Source organism: Desmodus rotundus, chromosome 9, assembly GCF_022682495.2.
Source record: "Desmodus rotundus isolate HL8 chromosome 9, HLdesRot8A.1, whole genome shotgun sequence".
NCBI lineage: Eukaryota > Metazoa > Chordata > Mammalia > Chiroptera > Phyllostomidae > Desmodus > Desmodus rotundus.
The window spans coordinates 16,597,765-16,618,248 of NC_071395.1; the positions used below are offsets into that span (position 1 = coordinate 16,597,765).

General features: G+C 43.0%; 1 protein-coding gene across 3 annotated transcripts in view; it reads left to right on the forward strand.

Moving 5' to 3' along the window:
• ARHGAP10 (Rho GTPase activating protein 10) overlaps positions 1 to 20,484 on the forward strand; it is a 242,196-nt gene that overhangs the window by 72,251 nt on the left and 149,461 nt on the right. For all 3 annotated transcript variants that reach the window (XR_006656673.2, XM_024568805.3, XM_045202557.3), the window contains 2 exons: positions 9,402 to 9,473; positions 18,307 to 18,408. Coding sequence is in view for 2 of the 3 variants with exons in the window: in XM_024568805.3 (XP_024424573.2) it covers positions 9,402 to 9,473; positions 18,307 to 18,408 (174 nt within the window). In the remaining variant the exon portion in view is untranslated. The remainder of the gene's footprint in view (positions 1 to 9,401; positions 9,474 to 18,306; positions 18,409 to 20,484) is intronic.

Sequence of the window (20,484 nt, forward strand, 5' to 3'; positions counted from 1 at the left end):
CATCCCTGTCCCACGTGAGCAAGATGACCCTGTGCACGCTCAGACTCTGGAGGTGGTTGAGACCCTCTTCCTTTTTTCCCTTTTGTGAAAGCGCTGGGCCATGGAAAGCTCGCTGGGTGATCTGCCCCTTGGCTTACGCCCTGCTGAGGCAGGCCTGAAGCTTCTGAGGCCCAAAGGCTTTCTGTTAATAGTTTAAATGGTTCCAGGAAAGACAATGGTGCTTCCTCAACCCTAGTCTGATTTGCTTCACTGTTTTCTCATCCTTCCTTTCGTTGTGTCAAATATCTTACAGCCAGGTAGGTAAGTGGTTTCTATATTTTTGGGGGTTTTTTTGACAATAACTTTGCTCCAAATTTCCTCCCTCCCTTCCTTCCTCCCTCCCTCCCTCCTTCCTTCCTTTTTATGATATTACTAGAATAACACATGGTGGTTAAAATGAACTAAACCATTTTTACCTTTTGGTAGAAATTTTCATGATCATCTTTCCTTAGTACCCCTAGGGCAGCGGCTCTCTAAGCGTGGCCCCCCAGCCCAGCAGCATTGCCCTCACCTGGGAACTCACTAGAAATGTACACTGCTGGGCACCACCCTGACTTACTGAGTGAGAAACTCTGGGGTGGGGTTCATCCCTCCGTGGGTAATAAGCCCCCAGGGTATTGTCAGGCACGCTGAAATCCTGTTGCGATTAGAACCCCTGCCTAGGGTGCCAGTGGAATCTGCTTGGCCTCCGTGACCTTGGGGCCAAAGCTGTCTGGAGGTGGATGCGCTGTGAATTGCCTTTCAGTGGCTGTGTCTACCGCAAGGTTAAAACAGTCTTTAAAAATCTAAGCTTTTACCTGCGATTTCCAAAGGATTTGGGACTGTATCTAGCTTGTTTATTTTAATGGCACAGGTTTCTGCTGCTGGGAACTTTAGTGTTACCTTGTGTTCAGCATTGCTTGTGAGCTCCTGTAATGTGCTAAGAGCCTAGGCATTCCTTGCCTTTGGAGAGATTGTGCTTTTAGTTTCATCTGCCTTTAATTGTAATTTTTTTATGGTATATCAAGCCTGTTTTAATCAGCTCTTTTACAAAGAGTCACATTTTTGTGCAGAATTCTGTTGGCAGGCATTTGCAGATGGGGGAAAATCCATCTTGAATTTATTTATGAAAAATTTCTCAGTTTAGTTTAAAAGTTGTCAGGGACCTAACTCTATGAAGACTGTTGCTCCTTGGAACTGACCTTTACAATTTGACTGCATTGTTTATTTCATATAAAACCTGCTTTTTCTTTCTTTTAACTTTTTTTTTTTTTTTTTTGAGGATGTCCCTTTGGAGAGTTGGCATTTTACTGGCCCAGAACCCTGTGGGGGTTTCAGTCAGGACTAACTCAAATCAAAATTGTGAAGCGAGTGAGGACGCCGAGGCCGGAGGCTGGGCCCCCTGCCCAGAGTCTCTCCTGTGGGAGGCCGTGCCTCTGACTCAGTGTTCTCTCTACTGGTGACTCATGGTCATCTGTGGCCTCGCACCCTTGTCATCCTCACATCCTACTTCCCTACTGAAACCCAGGTTTCCCATATTTTATGTCCTTGGGCGTATTCTCTGCTTCTGAAGAATCAGCTAACTCTTCTGAAAAACCAGATAACACTTACGTGAAGGAGCAAAAAATAGACACAAACTCTTCTTCCTCTGCCCCAACCCCCATGTCACAAGGGACACCAGCGTGGAATCAGCCTGAATTGTCTAATTCGCAGAAGTGGTCCCATTAGTTCAGCTGAATGTACAGTTTTTTGAGAAAAATACTGTGGGTGGAGCCCGGGCACCTCAAATCATGCTTCAGCTCCTGTCTTGAAGTACTCAGGGGCATGGCCTTGGCCCCCAAAACCAAGAGCTGAGAGAGAACTTAGGATGATTTACATTTGACCGCTGGAACTGAGGGTGCTGGATGATTTGATACGTCACACCGTAAGTTGCTGATAGAGACTAAAATCGAATCTTGCTCCTATCTGTTGGTATCCCGAAGAAATTCCTTGCCTTTAGCTCCTTCTAAGATTTAGTGCCCTTTCCCCAGTGTTGAACACAGGCGAAACGGGTATGTGTCCTTACAGCTGCTGTCCATTGAGCCCCAGCCCTGAAGAAACATGAATTTGGTTCGATTTCTGGCCTATTTGGACAGCTGTAGTATCTCAGTATTTCAATCACCAAACCACTTAAGGACCAGTTACAGAGGAAATATGAGTCCTGGTGGGTGTTTGAAGACCTGCTCACGAGACCTCCTTAGGTTGAGGAAGTGCTAAGGAGGTCACGAGACCTCCTTAGGTTGAGGAAGTATCTGAAGAGTTGGTGTCATCATCTTGGAAGAAAGTCCTGGATGCCACAGCAAAGCGCTCTTTAAAGAAAAATGCATTGCCAGTCTGTTTTATGTATTGATTTTTATTTTGGGAGGGAAGGCAGGGGGGCGGGAGAGAGAGATTTGTTGTTCCACTTATTTATGCATTCAGTGGTTGCTTCTTACATGTACCCTGACTGAGTAAACCCTCAACTTCAGTTGAGACAATGCTCTAACCCACTGAGCTACCTGGCCAGGGTGTGTCTCCAATATTTTTGACAACAAAGAGGAAAAAAAATCTTTGGTGAAAGCCACGTATTGGTGATTGAAACAAAAGTGATTTGGAAGAGTTGGACTCTGAAGTTTTAGAAATATCTTAACAAGCCGTTTGCTTATTTTCTTTTTTACGTGTGCACAAGAGGGGTACATGATAAAACTATATCTAACTCTGAAAGAGCTTTTTCAGTAAATATAAAAGCTCTAAGTGTTAATATATTAAATCAAGATTTCATTAGCGTTTTTCCTTCATAGTATATAAAATGGAGTGCCTTATGATTAGCGGCATGTTAGATTTAATGAACTGTAGACTGTTGTGGCAGTGTGGATTATTAGAGCTTGGGAGGACTACCCGTGGCCTTGATGGTACAGTGGGAAGATACGGGCTTTGGAAACTGTTGCAGCCGGCAGGCAGCTCTCAGATCTCCAGCTGCAGGGAGTGCAGTTGACCATCAGGCTCAGCTGCTCGGGGTTCCATCACTGCATTAGAAGGCCACACTACTTATGTCTGCTCCCAGCCAGTGAGTGAGCACAGCAGGGCTGCTAAACCCGGCTCCTGCCTGGGCACTCTGGAATCCTCTGACCTGAGGGAGCTTTCCTTGGAATTGTACTGTAGTCTTGACACATGTCTGCCCAACTTCCCTCACTCCCCGCTTCCCTCCATCCCTCCATTCCTCCATTCCTCCCTCCCTCTGTTCCTGCTTCCCTCCCTCCCTCCCTTCCTCCCTCCTGTCCTTCCTTCTCCTTCCCCTGGGCTCAGGCCCACATCACTGTCTGACAGCTCTTCCAGCCTTCCCTGACTCCCTCCCCCTTTTCTATCACAGAGGTTTCCCCTAATTAATTTCTCGTATTTTTAATCCTGTCTTGTTGTCTGCTTCTTAGAGGACCTGGATTAACATAGCAACAGACTGTTTTGAGTCAGAGGGTTTGGATGCAATAGACTCAGCATAGGTATTTATGGGTACTCTTTATCACCATCAGCAGAAAGTGTTGCATTTGCACAAAACCTCTGTTCTTTATATTATCTAAGTTTACAGGAGATTCCCACTTCATTTATAAAACAAAGATTTTTGAGTGTGGGGTCTAAGCTGGGCAGTGCTCTAGCACCTGAGGCTACAGCGAGGAAGGAGGCTCTTGTGCCGGGGAGGGGCCGGGCTGCTGGCTGAGTAGTGGCCAAGGGGTCATCAAGAGATGCCTCCAGTAGCCCAGGCCCGACAGAAGGGCTGGAGACCTCTCTTTGTCATCGGTCAGAGGCATAGGTGTTTTATCTGAACATTCTCTCTCTCTCCTTCTCCTGTATTTTCTTGATTCAACAGCTTATTGCTTTGTTACTCAGGAAGTTCTCTTTCTCGCTATGCCACTGAATTATGCCATTCACTTGAGAAACTAGAATGTTCGCTTATTTAAAGCTAAAAACAAAATGCAGGTTCTCTCGTGATACTTTACAGCTGTTTTGACAGGCTCATCTTTCATTTACTTCTAGGGAGTTTTATTCCTTCTCATAATGTTCTGCCCAAGTATTTGCTTTGTTTTAAAAATAGAAGTTCCGTATTGTTCCTTCTGCACAGACGGAAAGATGATGAGGGATGAATCTCTGCACATCCTTATTAGGTTAACTTATTTTTAATATATCCAGTATTTTTGTGTGTGTGGAAGATTTTCATTTTTTTCCTAAGCATAATGAAAAACATCTTTGTGGGTGGAGTCTATGTGATGTAAATAATTTAACTATTATTACTGCTTTCTTTTTTCAATTAATGTTCTTCAAAATTGATTCGTGTTTTTTTTCTTCAGACAAACCTGAAGATAATTGTTCATGGGAGGTAGACATTAAGGGACTCTTATTTAAACTTTTGTGATACACTTCCCTAACCTTTTTTTTTTCCCCAGAGCCAGGTCATGGTCACGTATTCTGAGAGTAAAGTCAGAGAGCAGAAGTGGTCAGAACTTTAGGTCTCATCCTCTTGTTAGGTTTTAAGCCATTCAGAGTTTAGGAATGAAAGTTGGTAAAAACTCTTATTGGAGACTTTTTATTCCTGGACTGTCTGAATGGAAAGCAGTGTGGTAAATGAAGAAATGAATTCAGATACAATATTAATTGGCTTCTAATTTTCAAGTTTAAATTTTGTAGAACTAATTTACAGCACCTCTATAACCATGTCCCAATTAGAGCTTTGTGTATGGGTTCATTAAGATACTCATTAGTTCCTAGCTGGTGTGTGTGAGCTATTGCCAAAAATTTAATTTCATTTTTACTTTTTTTTTTTTTTTTGCTAGGAGGATTATATTAACTTGAATTGTGCTTAAAGAGAAAATACCGCACAGGGATTTTTTGGGGGGAAGTTAAAACTGCTTCTACTGTGATAGCCCTTTAAGAAGGTAGAGAGCAAGTTGAGACTATTAAGGTAACAAGAGAACTTTTCTGTTTTTGGTCTAAAAACAAAACTAGTTAGGACTGAGCCCAACTGAGACCATGGTAGCATCCTATTTGTCATTGAGGCAGGGCTCTTTTAGCAAAACTAGTTGTGAAACTTTTTTACTTTTTGTCAATATCAGTCTTTGATTCTCTGTTCATTCTCTTCTTATTTCAGTTACTAAACATGGTGGGTGGACTTTATTACTTATTTTAATTTTTCTATTAAAACCTGAGCCCTGACTGATGGGAGAAGGCATAGTACAGGGGGAGACTGGCTGGGTGGAGAAAGAGGTAGCCAAGGATGAGTGTGGATAGAGAGTAATATAGTTAGTTAAAAATGAGTTGGTTTAATCAGGAGAAAAATTTTGTTGAGCAGTATAAAGAAGGATTGTACTGAAAACATTGTGATAAGATTATTTGAGGTTCTGAAAAATGTTAAAATATCAATCCTGCATTAGTCCGGATTGTCAGTTGCCAGTTCTAGCTGTTTTATACAAAAAGGGACTTTATTAAAGAATATTAAGTAGACTGCAGTCTTTATAAGGTTTTGGGAACCAAGAATGATGCCCTGGATGACACCATAGAGCTGGGCTCGGGGAAGACCAGCGCCACTTTGCCTGTGGGCATAAACAACACAGTCTGCACCAGCATCACCGAAGTCCCTGGTGGCTGCTGGTGCACCTGCTGCCTCTGGAAACTGGCCTAGTGGCTGCTCCCCCAGAATCTTGGGTCACTAGTCCTTTGAAGCACCAGCTTCCAAATCAAAGTCTTGGGTGGGAGCATCTGATGGGTGGAACTCTGGCCAGATTCCCGTTCCCCACTGCGAGATGTCTGTCTTTTTCACCTCTTGTGGTGGAAGGTGGGTTCTGCCTCATCAGGGAGAAGAACATGTAGGAAGGGCCTTCAAGTGCCTGGCAGCTCAAAAGGACAGATATCCACCACCTGTAATATCCAGGCCTGATTACACGGCAACACCGTGTTCCCATGACCAGAGTGAACAAAACATTTGGGGAGCTTCGATGAACATGCTTTTAGGTTTGCATATGTATGCCTGCTAGGTAATCACATTTCTACTTTTTATTTAGTTGAGTATGTTTGTGTCCACATTTTAAAGTTAAATCATCAAAGTGTATAATTTAGGAATATTTTTCCCACATCCTTCACGAAAAAGTCACTCCAATTCTTAATACCGTGGATGTTAGGCTGATCACAGACACATCCGGAAGTTCTCAGCACAGCTCCACACAGCACCTCCTGGCCGTGTTTGAGTTCTCTGTGATCCAGCCTAACCTTTCAAACCTCTTTTTGATGCTTTCACTGGAAATTTTACCTTACGCTGCAAGTACTCATTTATAGCTTATGAGGACAATATTTTTAAAAATTTATCCCCGAGTTGTGTTTTCATGATTTTCTTAAGGTAACCACTTACCTTTTAAAGTGATCTTTACAAAGACACGGACCACTAGTAATTTTGATGTCAGCTTCAGAATGACCACTCAGTCTTTCTGCATTTCTTACATTCCCCTTGTTTTTCTGACCCAGAACTGTTCGTGATCTCCAAGCATTTGAAACTAGGTGTGACTGGGGCTGTTTCAGGTTACTGTTCCTCAAGCAGTTCTTTGTTGACCAAAATGATGGAAAGTGTACTTCTTAAGGAACCTCTTTAAGAGTTCTGATGTAGAGCACGTCCCTTTTTCCTGAGGGACAGTGTTGGGAGAAAATATTCCTTATGTTTGGAGAAGAGTTGGGATGATAGTTCCTTGGCACCCTTTTCAGGTTCTCTTTCAAGGAAAATAAGGAATATGTCTTTGCTGAATGGTTACTTTGTGGCTTTTCTTGACGTCGGGATTGGAAAGCAGAGTTTTCCCTTCACTCTGATGAAATGGGAAGTATCTGGAGGGTCATGGGAGAAAACAGTGGACATTCTCCTTTGCTCTCAGATGATGCATTCCTCTGGGGTCAAGACGACTTGGAATCCAGGCTTAAAATACTCCAGCCTTGGGAAACAAGTAGAAAGCCTTCTGTCCTACTAGACTTGGTCTGTTCTTGTTCTTACTGAGTGACTAGAAAGGCATGATTAGTACTTATACCAATTTATTCATGGTTTTACCTAGGCTAAGTCTTTAAAATATTGTTACTAAAAACATCATCGGATGCTGTTTTGCCTTTGTTTACTTTTTACTGAATGTGGGCATCTGGTGCAGAGCTCCATTCTCTTTAGAATGTATGCAGGACCCGGCCTTTGATCTCAAATGTGTGGGGCATTTAAATTGGTGGCCATGGTTCCTCCCTACAGTGAGGTCTCATTCTCTGCTGATCAGCCCCTTGGTCCACAGGTTGCTCAGCTCTAGCTCCACCTGTGCGGTAGGTAAAGACACCACCTTACCTGTCCTTTTCTTTTGAGACATTTAGTTTCTTCTATCCGAATGGCTAACGAAAGGGGTAATCCCCTTGATTGTTGTATAACTTTGTTCTTTTACTTTGAACTGTGAAGTCCTGCTGGGGGCTGTGGTTTGCTGCCACACACGACAAGGCAACACTGACATGTACAATAGTCTGTGCTCTGCTTCTCCCGGTGATGTAGAGTCCTGCCATCGTGGAGGGGGATGGGACCCCGGAGGTCTCCAGGGCCAGCTTTCTCTCAGCTGGGCTGACTTCTTTCTTGAGTGGGGCAGCCTCTGGGAAGCTGTGTGCTGTGCAGGCTCATTCAGGAACACTAGCAGCGTGATCCAGACGTGGTGCCTGAGACGGGACGCTGGTTCTCGTTGAAGTGTGCCTTAAATTAGTTTGAGACGTGGCGTGTCACTTGGATAGGTTTTGACATGTATGGCAGGACCTCTCATACCTGCTTCCCCAGGTGACACTTGGGGCGTTCCATAGTGTTTTAGGTAGTTGGCTTTTCCTTGCTTTGTGCTTTGGTATAAAAGACTCTGGTTGGCCATTGTTGGGGGAGTCACATGCTCTCCAAGTAGAGAGGATAATATTAATGTATTTTGAAGATGATCCCATTTCCTTGGCTAGCTGTTGCTCTTAATTCTTCCTTTGAGATCTCTGTTGTCCCAGCTCTTTGACAACTAAGTAGCAAATTGTCAGGGTGGCAGAGAGTGGCACCCAGCTGCTGGCCTTGGGAAGACGGGTCCAGCTCTGAGCATCATCGCTTCCTTTGAGGATTCCCTATCACACAGTATGAACAGTCGCTTTGGGAGAAACCCTTACATAGTGAAACACTGCCAAGGAGTCTTTGGTTAAGTTAAGAATCTTTTCTTATTCTAACTCATTTTTTTTTCTGTAATTTTTAGCTTGACTTCCTAGGGGTATTTTATTTTTTTGAATTTTATTCATCTATTTTTAGACAGAAGGGAAGGGAGAGAGAAAGAGAAGGAGGGAAACATCAATGTGTTCTTGCCTCTCACATACCCCCTACTTGGGGCCTGGCCCACAACCCAGGCATGTGCTGACTGGGAATTGAACCAGTGACCTTTTGGTTCTCAGGCTGGTTCTCAATCCACTGAATCACTCCAGCCAGGGCTTTTTTTTTTAATTTTTAAAAAAGTGGTGGCACATTGTTATAAAGTGTTTTGAGGTTTCCTCTTCTATTCTGGATATCTCTGGTCTTATGGAAAGGGAGAAAGGCACTGCCCACCGGCATAGTGATATTAAGTGCATTCTCCTTAGGTGGATATTTCTTTTTACTTGCATTTCAGCATTGTTTGTTGTAGATTCTGTCTTAAACTGAAAAGCACCCCCACGCCAGCCAAAAGGAGGATGAGTGTGGTTGTGGCCGGAGTCTGCGTGTGGCTCCTGTCTTGTCTGTCTCCTCTGCTCTGCTGTTTGCCGACCCTCCCGACCTTTACTCTGACTCATGAGCTCCCGACTTTCTGCTTTGCAGGTGTACCTTAAATCCTCATGAGGAATTTTCAGCAGTGAAGGGTGGACTGAGTGTATTTAAACCTGTAGTCACAACCCTAGCCCTTGACATGGTGTAGTCTGATAACTAATAATGGAATGTAACTGAGTTTTAACTTTCTGAGGAGGGGAAGGGAAAAGAAACCTCAGACAGAAGTGTTCTGTTAGTGGGGAGGGGGGTGGGCCCCTTTGTTGTTTAAAGGCAACCCTCTCGCTCTTTCCACCCAGAGATAGAGCTGCATAGGGCTGCGTGGCACATTTCCTGGCATGTCACACCGCCTCCTCTTGCCTGAAAATATTTATGGAGATCTGGTGTGTTAATAAATGGAGGAGTGATGCAATGGCTGCGTTGGCACGCAGAGATAAAGCAGTTAAATCTGTTGTTCATTTTATTTCTGGGTGGGGTGGGGTGGGAGAGGGAAATGAAATACTATGCAATACTAATGTTTTCCTTTTTGGAAACCTGATGTTCTTTTGTTATTACTCTCGTTCTCTAGGCCTTAAGTGTCACTGAGACCCTGATTAAGCCATTGGAGAAATTCAGAAAGGAGCAACTGGGAGCTGTAAAGGTTTGTGTCTGATTTGAGTGCACTTGTAAACAGAAAATGTCGGTGCCTCTGCTGCTTTGGCGTGCACTTTGTTCACATTTGGCAGAGCTGAAGGAGATGTTGGGATAAACCATCTGTTGTTTTATGTTTTAAATGTGCATTTTCCCCTTGGGGGGAATATAAAATTGAAAACAAAACAAAGACACCTGGGCAGGACAGTAAAACTGCTGGTAATCTTCTTGGGCTACACTATTCTATGTAGAGTTTTAAAAATATCTTTAACCAAACAACACATTTACCCGGGGTTGGTGGGGGGGCATCTGTCACTGTGAGACGAGCACTTGTTTGCATATACCTCCGTTTCAGGGAGGAGTGGAGCACTGTTGTAGGCTTGGAGAGCATCGTAGGAGACGAGAAATGCTGCCACACCATCATGCCAAAGGAAACTGGGAATGTTACCAGGGGAAGTGGGGTTCTTCAGGCGTCACGAGGAAAAGAATTTCCTGAGACCCTCACGGGAGGATGGGGTTGCATGGTTAACTTTATTAATGATGTAAAAGGAAGGGGGCTCCCCTCCTAACTTGCCAGTGTCTCATCCCGCCATGGAAAAGGTCCAGTCTTGTCCTCAGCAAGGCCAAAGCAAAAGCCAGTACCCAGAGTTTCTGCTCCATATTAAAGTTCAGCCCAGGCCAGCATCCAGCTAGCTTGACGTGGGTTTCCAGCTGCAGTCCATTGCTGTGCCGTGGTGTTCAGGCTCCCTCCTGGAGCCTGCGTGTAGAGACTGCGTGGCCATCGACCATGAGGCTGCTAGGGCCACAGGGCCTTGGAGAGGACAGGCGAGTGCTGTGTGTGGAGTGTGGGTCATTAGGGGGAGGGAGAGAGAGAGGCAGAATTTCTTTGTTCCCTTGCGTTTGTATTAAGTTTGGGGTAGACCAGAAGCTTTTGCAAAAGAACTAATAAGCTTCTCAAGGTTTCGTGGGCTTTTGTTAGGTGTACACCCCCTAGTTTGACTGATAGGCCTGTTTGGTCAAGCATCTCCTGCTGTGCCCAGCGACAGTCCCGTATGGAGGGTGGCAGAAGGGAAGAATGTTACTCCCCTGGAGGGGCGAAGCTGCAGCTCCCTGGCTAAGCAGGCGGGCTCTGTTCCCCAGTTTATTAGTCTCAACGTCTAATTCCCTTTGTGCCCCTTTCCTAGCTAAATACAGTAGCAGGAAGACACTGTTTGATTATCGGGATGTGATTTCCTTCAATTTAACAAAAATTTATTGAGCTTCTGTTACGTGCCAATGTAGTTATAGGTTCTGGAGAGTCCAAAATGAGTGAGCCGTGTACTCTGTTCTAGGGCTGCGGGAGTGAGCCAGGAGTTCTGGGAATAACGCAGCGATGCTGCCCCAGGGGGCTTGGGATATGTTTAGCAGCTACTGAAGTTTTCTTTAGCATCGGGCTTTGAGATGATCCCAGAGAAATATATTCCATCAACCGTTCCTGGATTTTGTGCATGTACTCAAGGGAGAAAAAGTGTCATTGTGTGTGTTACCCATTTTTGGCCCAAGGAGAAGAGAATAACATCAATTTTAGGTGGGGAAGAGAGTTTTCATCTTTGTTACACCCTTGACCCCCCCCCCCCCCCACACACACATGCCTTGGGAATGGGAGGTGTTTTTCTTTATCTTCCTAACAATGCTATCAAACTCCTTTTGTATGAATTAACTCTGTGGCCTCAAATGGCTGTAGCTACATAGGTGGGCCCAGGGAGGGCCGCGTTTTTAGTTACTGTGTATGGAATCAGTTTTATTTTAAGTGATTTGTTCACCTGTTCGACTCTTCTTCTGGGCCTAGTATTTTACAGCTTTTAGGCTATGTTTTGAGGGAGGGGTACCCTCCAATCCAAGTTCCCTTCCTCAGATTGTCTGCTGGGCTTCATGAGGCTGAACTGTGTCCTCTGGCTTTGTAGCAGGTCATTGGAGGTCTGGTTTCACACCTGTGACCTGGACAACAATGGGCTTCAGTTTCTTACCTGTAAAATGATGGACTTTGGGCTCTGACAGCTTTTTTTGTAGTTGTATGATCTGTTTTATCTTGTCATCTCGGGCTGTTTTAAAACTTGAATATCTTGGTTCTCTTCTCTTTTAACATTTCATTGAAATAGGTGTTGAATGTGTAACGATATCCACTTTAAATTTACCTTGTAATGGGACGATGGTGGTGGTGGGCAAGGATTGTGTTCTGGAAATGAAAAAAATGAGCGTGACTTAACAAATAAATGTATTTTCTTCTTTATTTGCTCCCCACCCTATGGGGTTTTTCTAAAATGCTGACCCTGGATTTTCTCTTGACTCTTTTCCACCAAATGTTCCCAGCTTCTGATATTGTTCAGAGCATATCGTATGAAGCAACTGGCAACATACAGGGCCCTGAGAAAAGGAGAAATTATTTTAATAGTTTTAGTTTATGCCTGGAGCTGGTAACTGGTCCCATTCTATCCTGAAATCCCCCTTTTATATTTCTGTGTTGTTCTTCTAGCTTCAGGTTTGTGAACTGTCCATTTCTGCTCTGTACACATGTGTGCTGGCTGTCATACCTATGGATGTCACCCTCAGGAGTGTCACCGTCGCTGTGGGTCGCAGGGAGAAACCTTTTATTTTTACTGGCAGTTTTGTATATTTTAAGAAACAGTAGAGAAAGGTGATTTTCTCACAATATATAAACACCTGTCTCTCTTATTAGATTGTTAAACTTTATGGGAAAAGACTATGCTTTATTTCTTTGTTTTCTGCTAGTTTCTACTCTGTCTTACTGTTTAAGGTACCTAATAAATAACTAATTCTACTGATAATTCTGGAAGAACCAAGGAAGGGTTTGTAATCTGGACATTTGATTATTTTCTACAACTCTGCTTTCTAAATAGTCGCATTTTGACAAGCACATGGTCTTGTTCCATTGGTTTATCTACTACCTGGGATACTTAATAAAAAATCTGAGAGCATTTTTCATGTGGGGATTTTTTAAAAAAGTCTTTAAAAGTTGACCACAGAAGAATTTTTTTGGGTGTGTCATATGTTTTATCTTCTCTCTTCTCTTTTTTCCCCATCTGACACCACACTACCTTTCACCTTTATGTTGAAGCTGTTTCAGTTCTGTTTACTCTTTTCTCCAGGTTGCAGAATCCCAATTACATGTTTAACTTGTGGTTTTACCTCATCTAAACAGCTAGGTGGTTTTGTAAATTGGATTTTTAAGAAGTCCCATGGTATTTTTTTTTTTTTTCCAACTGTGTGCTCCCATACGGGCACGTTCTCCTTCAGTCACATCTCTGGTTCAGGCTCATCCCTCTGTTCTGTGGGTTCTGCTGCATTTTCTTACATACTTGCCAGCTTCTCACCTCTGTTTTAAAAGCCCCGTTTTCCTTCGCAGGACACAGGTGGGTTTGTGCTGTGTCACACCAGGCTACTAGCTCAGCTCGTACCTCCTCTGAAGGTGTCACCTCCCCTAAGAGTTTGTCACTTACTCCTGAGTGTCTGCCCGCACTGTCGATAGTCGATAGTCGATGTAGCTGCAGGAAATCGATACAGACACCAGACAACACAGGAGCCATGTAGACTGTGGAGAAAACTCTGAGAAGTAACAGAATGCGTAAGAGTTATGGTGGGAGCATTTAGAATTGCTCTTTCAGATTTTCAAAGAATCAAGTAATGACTCTGTGGCTTGCAGCATGCAGGAATCACATAGGTGCTGCTAAAGTTATATTGATAATAGAGCCTATTCAAATGCTGTTTTGCAAAGCGCCAGTTACCATTTTAATTCAGTAGAATAAAACATTTAACCAGAAGGGTTAAAAAATGTTAATCTCATAACTTAACTGCCTCAGCTATTACTCACCGCTCATACCAAATTTCTTTTATTTCTTTCCAAGACTAATAACTAAATGTTTAATAAAAACTTGACATTTTGAGATTCTGTGATGGCAAAATATGGATAAAAAGTAAATCTGTCTGAATAATTTATTTTTAGTTTTTTCAATTGCAGTTTACATTCGATATTGTTTTGTATTAGGGTCAAGTGTACAGCATGGTGGTGAGACAGTCACACACTTTACAAAGTGTCCCTCCGATGTTTCCAGTCCCCACCTGGCACCATGCGTAGTTATTTCAATATTGTTGAATAACTTATTAAATTAACTATGGTAAAGCAGAAAAGAATGTTGATTTATTATTTTTTTTAATTTTAGTAACAAAACTTGTCAGTGTTTATCACACTGCGTAGTACGAGAGGTCCTGAGTTACAATTGAATTAAAACTCTACCTTTAAGACATTGGCGTCTCTGTGGGGAGACTGTCAAATATGAAAGCAAAAGGTGCACCGTGCTATAACAGGCACAGGTGCTCTGGCACACACCCTGCTGTTTCGTCCTGAAGTGCCAGGAAGGTCTTCCAGGGAGACCTGATTCTTCCTTGTTTGAATCCCGTTTCTGCCCCTTAACCAGCTATGTGATTTGGAGCAGGTTGCTCAAGGCTGCTAATAAGCCTTGGCTTCCTGATCTTTAAAATGAGACCAGTGACAGCTGTCTCAGGAGGGCATTGTGAAGACTATATGCATTTGATAATGCCTTCCCCATGTCTAGTGCGGGGCTGGTGTACGTACTTGCAATTATTTGATTATTCCATTTATGGCTTGCCCTGGATCAGCTTGCCAAACAAGAGCTGCCCAGGCTTTGGTCCACTCTCTGCAGGCTGGGTTCAGGGGTGACGTGCGGGAAGCAATGCAGCGTAGGCTAATGACCCTCCTGGCCAACTACTAGCGCCAGGGGGATGGGTGGGTGGCTCTAGAGCCACCGCATGGGTGGTACTGCTGCAGCCTAGGCTCCCCGCTCCACTCCTCCTCTGACCGAAGGCCCCTGGACCCCTGCTGGGTGCCAAGTGCCATTCCGTGGGGACGAATGCTGAGCTCTCTATCTCTTTGGAGAGAGGCTGAAGGAGCTTCAAGGAAAGGGGAACAGTGGGGTTCTGTAAAGCAAAGGAAGTGTCAAGTAGGGAAGGTGACCTTCAGTGCAGGAGTAAAGGGAGGGTGCGGTTTCCTCCCTGGATTGGGGAGGGGGCGCTGCACAGAGGAGGTGGTGTTTCATCTGGGCTGTAGGATATTGTTGGCTGGAAGTATAGGGTTTTGTTGTAAAAGTGCTGCTGCTGGCATGTTACATGTGATATTATCCCACCTTTTTACTTAAATAAAAAGGGAGAAAGAGCTGGAATCTCTAAGAAGGTATTTTAAGCTCTTCTCTAGACTACCATGCCTTATTATTTTATATTTATAGCTTGAAAATAAGCTTTTTTTTATTTCCTCCTCCTAGAAAATAATGGAAAATACCAAAAAATTTTAAGAAGTCATCTGGTAACTTAAAATAAAATTCCCCCTTCTTTTAAAACAAAACAAAAAATTCTAGTACTCTGTAGAAATGCAGACAATTCACAGCTATATTCAAACTTTTGTGAATTCTTTATATGTTCTTTATTTTTTATTTTACATGGAAGTATTCATGTGTGATTTTAGCAAAAATTGCTTAATGATGTTTTGTATGTTATGAAAACTTACTTTTCTTATATATTAATCGCATTGTCTTCCTGCTTCGTTTGCCTTTCAGGTTGTTTATTGGTGTATTTCTTGATATCTAGACGTTCTTAAGGCTTTTTCTGTTGCTTTTTTGGCTTGAAAGGCTCTGCTTTCTTCTCATGTCTGTGAAAATACATTTTTTATTACTTCATTTTTTACTTGTGACTCTTTCAATCCATCTGGAATTAATTTTGATATGAGATATGATTCTTATTCTATTTTCAAACAGTTAAATAATCACTCCATCACCATTAGTTGAGTAATATATTTTTTTACACAGTGATTTGTAATGACACCTCTCTGTATAATTTCTAATGTATTCACAAGACCTGATTATTTAAAGTTTGGTTCTTAGGTTTGTGAATTACCTCTACCATTTATAGGGTACGTCTTATTTGATTATGTTATTTTAAGTAATGGGTCTTCTTTATTATTCTTTTTTTGCATGTGAGGTTTTATAAATGATTACAAGCTGACTTCCCATGAATGGTATTTAACCTATAAACATACTTTTGTTTGGCTTACTCATGTCAAAAATTAAAAAAAACCCAACTTGTTGCCACTATTTAAAAATCTCAGGGGTTTTCAGCTGTTGCAGAAGAACCCGAGGGTGTGGCCTCTGCGCTGGGTTTCCATGCGGCAGGAACCTGCCCGGCTGTGCTGTGGCTCCTGCCCTCTGGACCCTTGGGGACTTTGTGGTTCGCCACGGCCCCACCCGCCTCAAGGAGTTCCGCTTCCAGCTTGCTTTATTCATTATTTTACCACCCGACTCCTACTTGAGTTTGTAATGCAGTTTTATAAAGCAGTTTTTCATTGTGTTTAACTTGATTCTCGAAAGAGCCTTTTGTCTTAAGTTGCTCAATTTATTTTACATATAATACACATCATCCATCCATGCATGTGTGTATATCCTATATTACATTGTTTTTTTTCTCTTTTACTCTTTTTTAAAAAAACTTTTATTGTTATTCCATTACAGTTGTATGCCTTTTCCCCCCATCCCTCCACCCCACCCCAGCTGAACCCACCTCCTTCCCCCTCCTCCACCCTCCCCCTTGATTTTGTCCATGTGTCCTTTATAGTAGTTCCTGTACTGTATTGCATTGTTAAAGAAGCATCCATACTGTTTCAGCACAGAAAGTTATATGAGCACACAGAAACACTAATGTTCTATAAGAGCACTGAGAACAAATGCAGGAAGAAACAATTATGTAAGGCTTACGGCCCAGAAACAGAACACAGCGGCATTTGTGTAATACCGTGCATACCCTGTGGAAGTGAAAGTATTTCCACTCTCATTGGCGGGTGTAATGTTGTTTCTTGGCTAATTTTTTTCTTGACAAAGCCTTGTCATCACCATTTCTTTCATTCCAAACTTGCGCATGTGCTCATTTCCATACCCCGCTGTGGCTGAGTGTGCTGGGGGTTTCGGTGGTGATTTTACCATCACTCCTCCTTTGTTCCATGCTGTGGTTCAGATGAAATCACATGAGAAAGGTGTGTTCAGTGCCCTGGTAGGTAGTAATCTACAAAGATTGTGAAGAGTTTTTACTCTGTGATCTCGCTTGCACTAATCTTGTCAATGCAGAGAGGTGATAAAGGCGATGCCTATCCTCTGTGAACCCGGGAGACTGCTGCTGGGGGGATGCCATGTGGCATCCTGACTGCCACCACTGGAACTTGAGTCTCCCGACACCTGATCTTGCATGCCGCTATGTCAGCTTTTGTTCCATATGGAGATTTTGAAGTAATGGCCATGTGTTTGCTTTACTTTTCTTTTGATGTTAAAATAGTTGATGAGGAGTATGATCATGAAAAGCAGAAAACAGTAACCCTATATTCATGCCTTAAACTTAAAAAAAAATGGTTGTAAGTGAAACTTAGGGCATAAAGGAAAAGTGCTTCTATTTCAACCACAGTTGATTCTTACACGTGGGTGAATCACAGGATACAGAACTTTAGGATTGCATCTATGAGTGAGTGAGTATCAAAACAATTCCCGACTTCTCAATAAGAAACGAAGGTTCTGTGTTGTTACATTTTTTTTAAAGTTGTGCAGCTGGTTTGTACTTCAGCTGGGAGTAGAAATGGGAAGAAACTGCATTTCCTGAGTCTCTCTCTCCTCCATCAGGGTAGGGTCTTCAGGTGAGCTGGCAGAATTTCTGCCCTGGGTTTCCCACAGCAGCAGTTTGGTGTCCTGCGTAGTGGCAAAAAGAATTGATAAATGTGGAGGGATAGAATTCATGTGCTTTATTTGATCTCTTTGCCCAATAGGGAGAAGAACATATCAGAAAGGGCTGGACTGGTTCATTATTTCTGCTTTAGAAAGTGGAAGTTGGAAAGTAGGGAAGAGAACGTTCCTTTCTGGGAGGCGTTGGAGAGTCGGGGAGAGCTTCAAGTTCATGGAAACATTTGGACAGTCTGAGGACACAGTGTACGCTCGTTGGTGCTCAGAAATGTTTATTAAAAATCTGCTTAAGTTGGCAGGCGCTGTTAGGGGAGATAGTCTGTTTTTCTGCACTGAAAATGTTGGTTACTTGTTTTCTCAAAAAGCTGCTATAGCAAAAGAAAGGGCTTGCTCGTTCTAGGCAGGACCTGAGCGATGCTTGTAGTGTTGCCCTCAGGGTCTCTGAGCGAGAACGTCGTGCTGTAGGCAGTGCTCTAGAAATCCCTGCGAAGGCTGGGCAAGTAGACGGCATTTCTGGGCACAGGATCTTGTTGTTACACCTATACTGGAGACAATGAGGGGGATCCTGTCCCAAGATTTTTTTTTCCCCCAATGTGATTAGTCTGATTCTTTCTTATGTAGAGAAAAACACAGTTTTAAATGAATTCCATTTCTATGCCACAATATATATAGCAAGTTTGCTCTCTCAGGTTTTATGTTCTTATTATGTTATGTATTCTTCTTTAAATTTTTTTTTAAAGTGTGGGACGAGGGATGTGGCATTAATTCTAAACACGGATAAGTATGCAGAGTTGAAAAATAACAGGCTTGGGAAGAAGCCCATGGGGGGGGTGCAGGCGTGGGGGGAGAGAAGATAAGTGACTCTTCAGTTCTCATGCCGACTTGCTGATTGAGAAGCAGTGGCCAGAGTGCAGACGGGTTTTCCAGGTACTTCATCGCACTCGGTGGCTCTTTTCTTTTATTGGCAGATATTTTTCATGTTTTAAGCTTCCCAGTGGATTTCCTATGTGTATGCATTTTTTCCTGTTTAATCACACTTGTCTGTGTTTTTCCAATTTGTAGGAAGAAAAGAAGAAGTTTGACAAAGAGACAGAGAAGAACTATAGCCTGATTGATAAACATTTGAATTTATCAGCAAAAAAGAAAGACTCACATTTACAAGAGGTATTGATTTCGTTTTTCTGTTAATTTGTTTCTAAACTGGAATAAGCAGTGCATATGTTTTAAGAAAATTGTATTTTGGGGGGGTGACATTGGTTAATAAGATGGTATGTTTCAGGTGTACATTTCTATAACACATTGCAATGTGTTCACCACCCCAAGTCAAAGTCTGCTTCCATCATCATACATTATTTGCATGTCTTTTTTTTTAAAGTAATTTTCTTTGGAAAACTTTTTATTGAGGATTATTGAAGATGGAAAAAAATGAATATGTATTCCCCTGAATGGAGGAAAAAGTTCTTGTGAAACAAGACACAAGATAATTAACACATCTTACAGTGATTAATTTAATATGGATTCATAGTGTTACAATATTTGGTTCTCTGTATATATTCACGGGAACAGTTTTAACCAGCATTATGGAAGAACAGATAAAATTATTTTCAGGACTAGATTCATTAATTGGCTTTCAAGATTTCTTGAAGGAGAAAGGATTTGAATGTAATAAGTCCCTATACCATTTAGCTTTTATGTGAAGGCAGCATTCACCTTATTTAACTCAGGATGTTCTGCTTCATTGGATGGAGAACATCTGTTTTACTTTTGTTAATAGACTTTTTTTTTTTTTTTTTTGGAGGGAGCCATGTGTAAGGAGAAAGGAATTTATATCTTATCTCTGATTTTCTCTGTCTCTTTTCTGAATTTCCTGCCACTTGCGTTTTACTCCCCTCACACACTTGAATGCAAACTCACGGGTTCGCAGTTTGGAACATATGCTTTCGTTAAAAATGATGCTGTTTGCAAACTGTGAGGCCCTGACTCCTCCCACAAAAGTGCTGGTTTTCGCCCCTCGTGTTGATCTGTAAACACATAAGGAATCTGGGCATAATTCACCACCACAGTATACTTACTGAAGTGCAAACCAGGGTTATTTTTAGGTGTCACATGGGTAGTTGCAAATCGTGTGTGGCCATCTTGACGTTACCCGCAGGGCCTGTTTTCTTTAGTCTCTTTAGTACCTTTGACTGACACTTGGGTGGCATTTGACAGTTTGTAGAAGAGAAAGGAGCTTTTGTATCACTCACCCCTCAGTACAATGCTGTATGTGGATGGGTAGGTGGGTAGGTAGGTAGGTAGGGCTCCCTCCATTGTCTCCTTGTTCCATGTCCTATAGAAGAACACGAACCCCGCCCCTCCGTTGTTTTTGAAATGACAGCTGTTGTTTTCAGAGGCCCTCTTTATGCCCCCTCCCTGCGCTGCTTGTCTCTGTTTTCAGGTGTCCTGAAGGGGTTTCCATGCCCCGAGCTAATTCCCCTTTCCCCTTCACTATCAAATTAGGGATCTCTGCCTAAACGGTGCTTAGGCAAAACCTTCAGAGCCAACCTTGGCCCTTTCCTGCACGCCCCCCCACCCTCCCCACCCTGTCCGCAGAGGCCGCCTTTGGTTTCCATTATAACCAGAATGTGGCCACTTCTCCCAGCCACCAGCCCCTGGCTCAGCCGCAGGCATCTCTCAGCAGATTACAGCAAAAGCCTCTTCACTGGTCTCCCTGCTTCCACGAGTCTCATCCTACAGGTTATTTTCGATACAACAAGCGGAGTGAGCCTTCATATTGTTCCTCTTCACAGACCCTTCTACCCGCTCCCTCCTGCGGCCCGGGCCCACCCTGCCTGTCCTCCCACCCACATGCCCTGCCTTGCTCTGGCTGGAAGGGGGCAGGTAGATCTCGTGCTCTGGGCCTTTGCAGTTTGTCTTACTGCCCTGGTATGTTTCCAACCCAGATCCACATGCCTCACTCCTTCAAATACTTGCTCAAATACTCTCCACTCAGAGGTTACCGAGTGAAGAGTTTTCCCCGACCATTCCTACATTTAATTTGCTGGAGCAGCTCACAGACCTCAGCGGACCCTTGGCTCAGGTTGACCAGTTTATGGTAAAGGTAACATAAAGGACAGAGATGAGCAGCCAGATGAAGAAGTACATAGTGAGGTCTGAAAGGGTCCCAAGTACAGAAGCTTCTGTGCCCACTGAAATGGGATGTGCCACTCTCAGGCACATGGATGCATTCACCAACTCTTG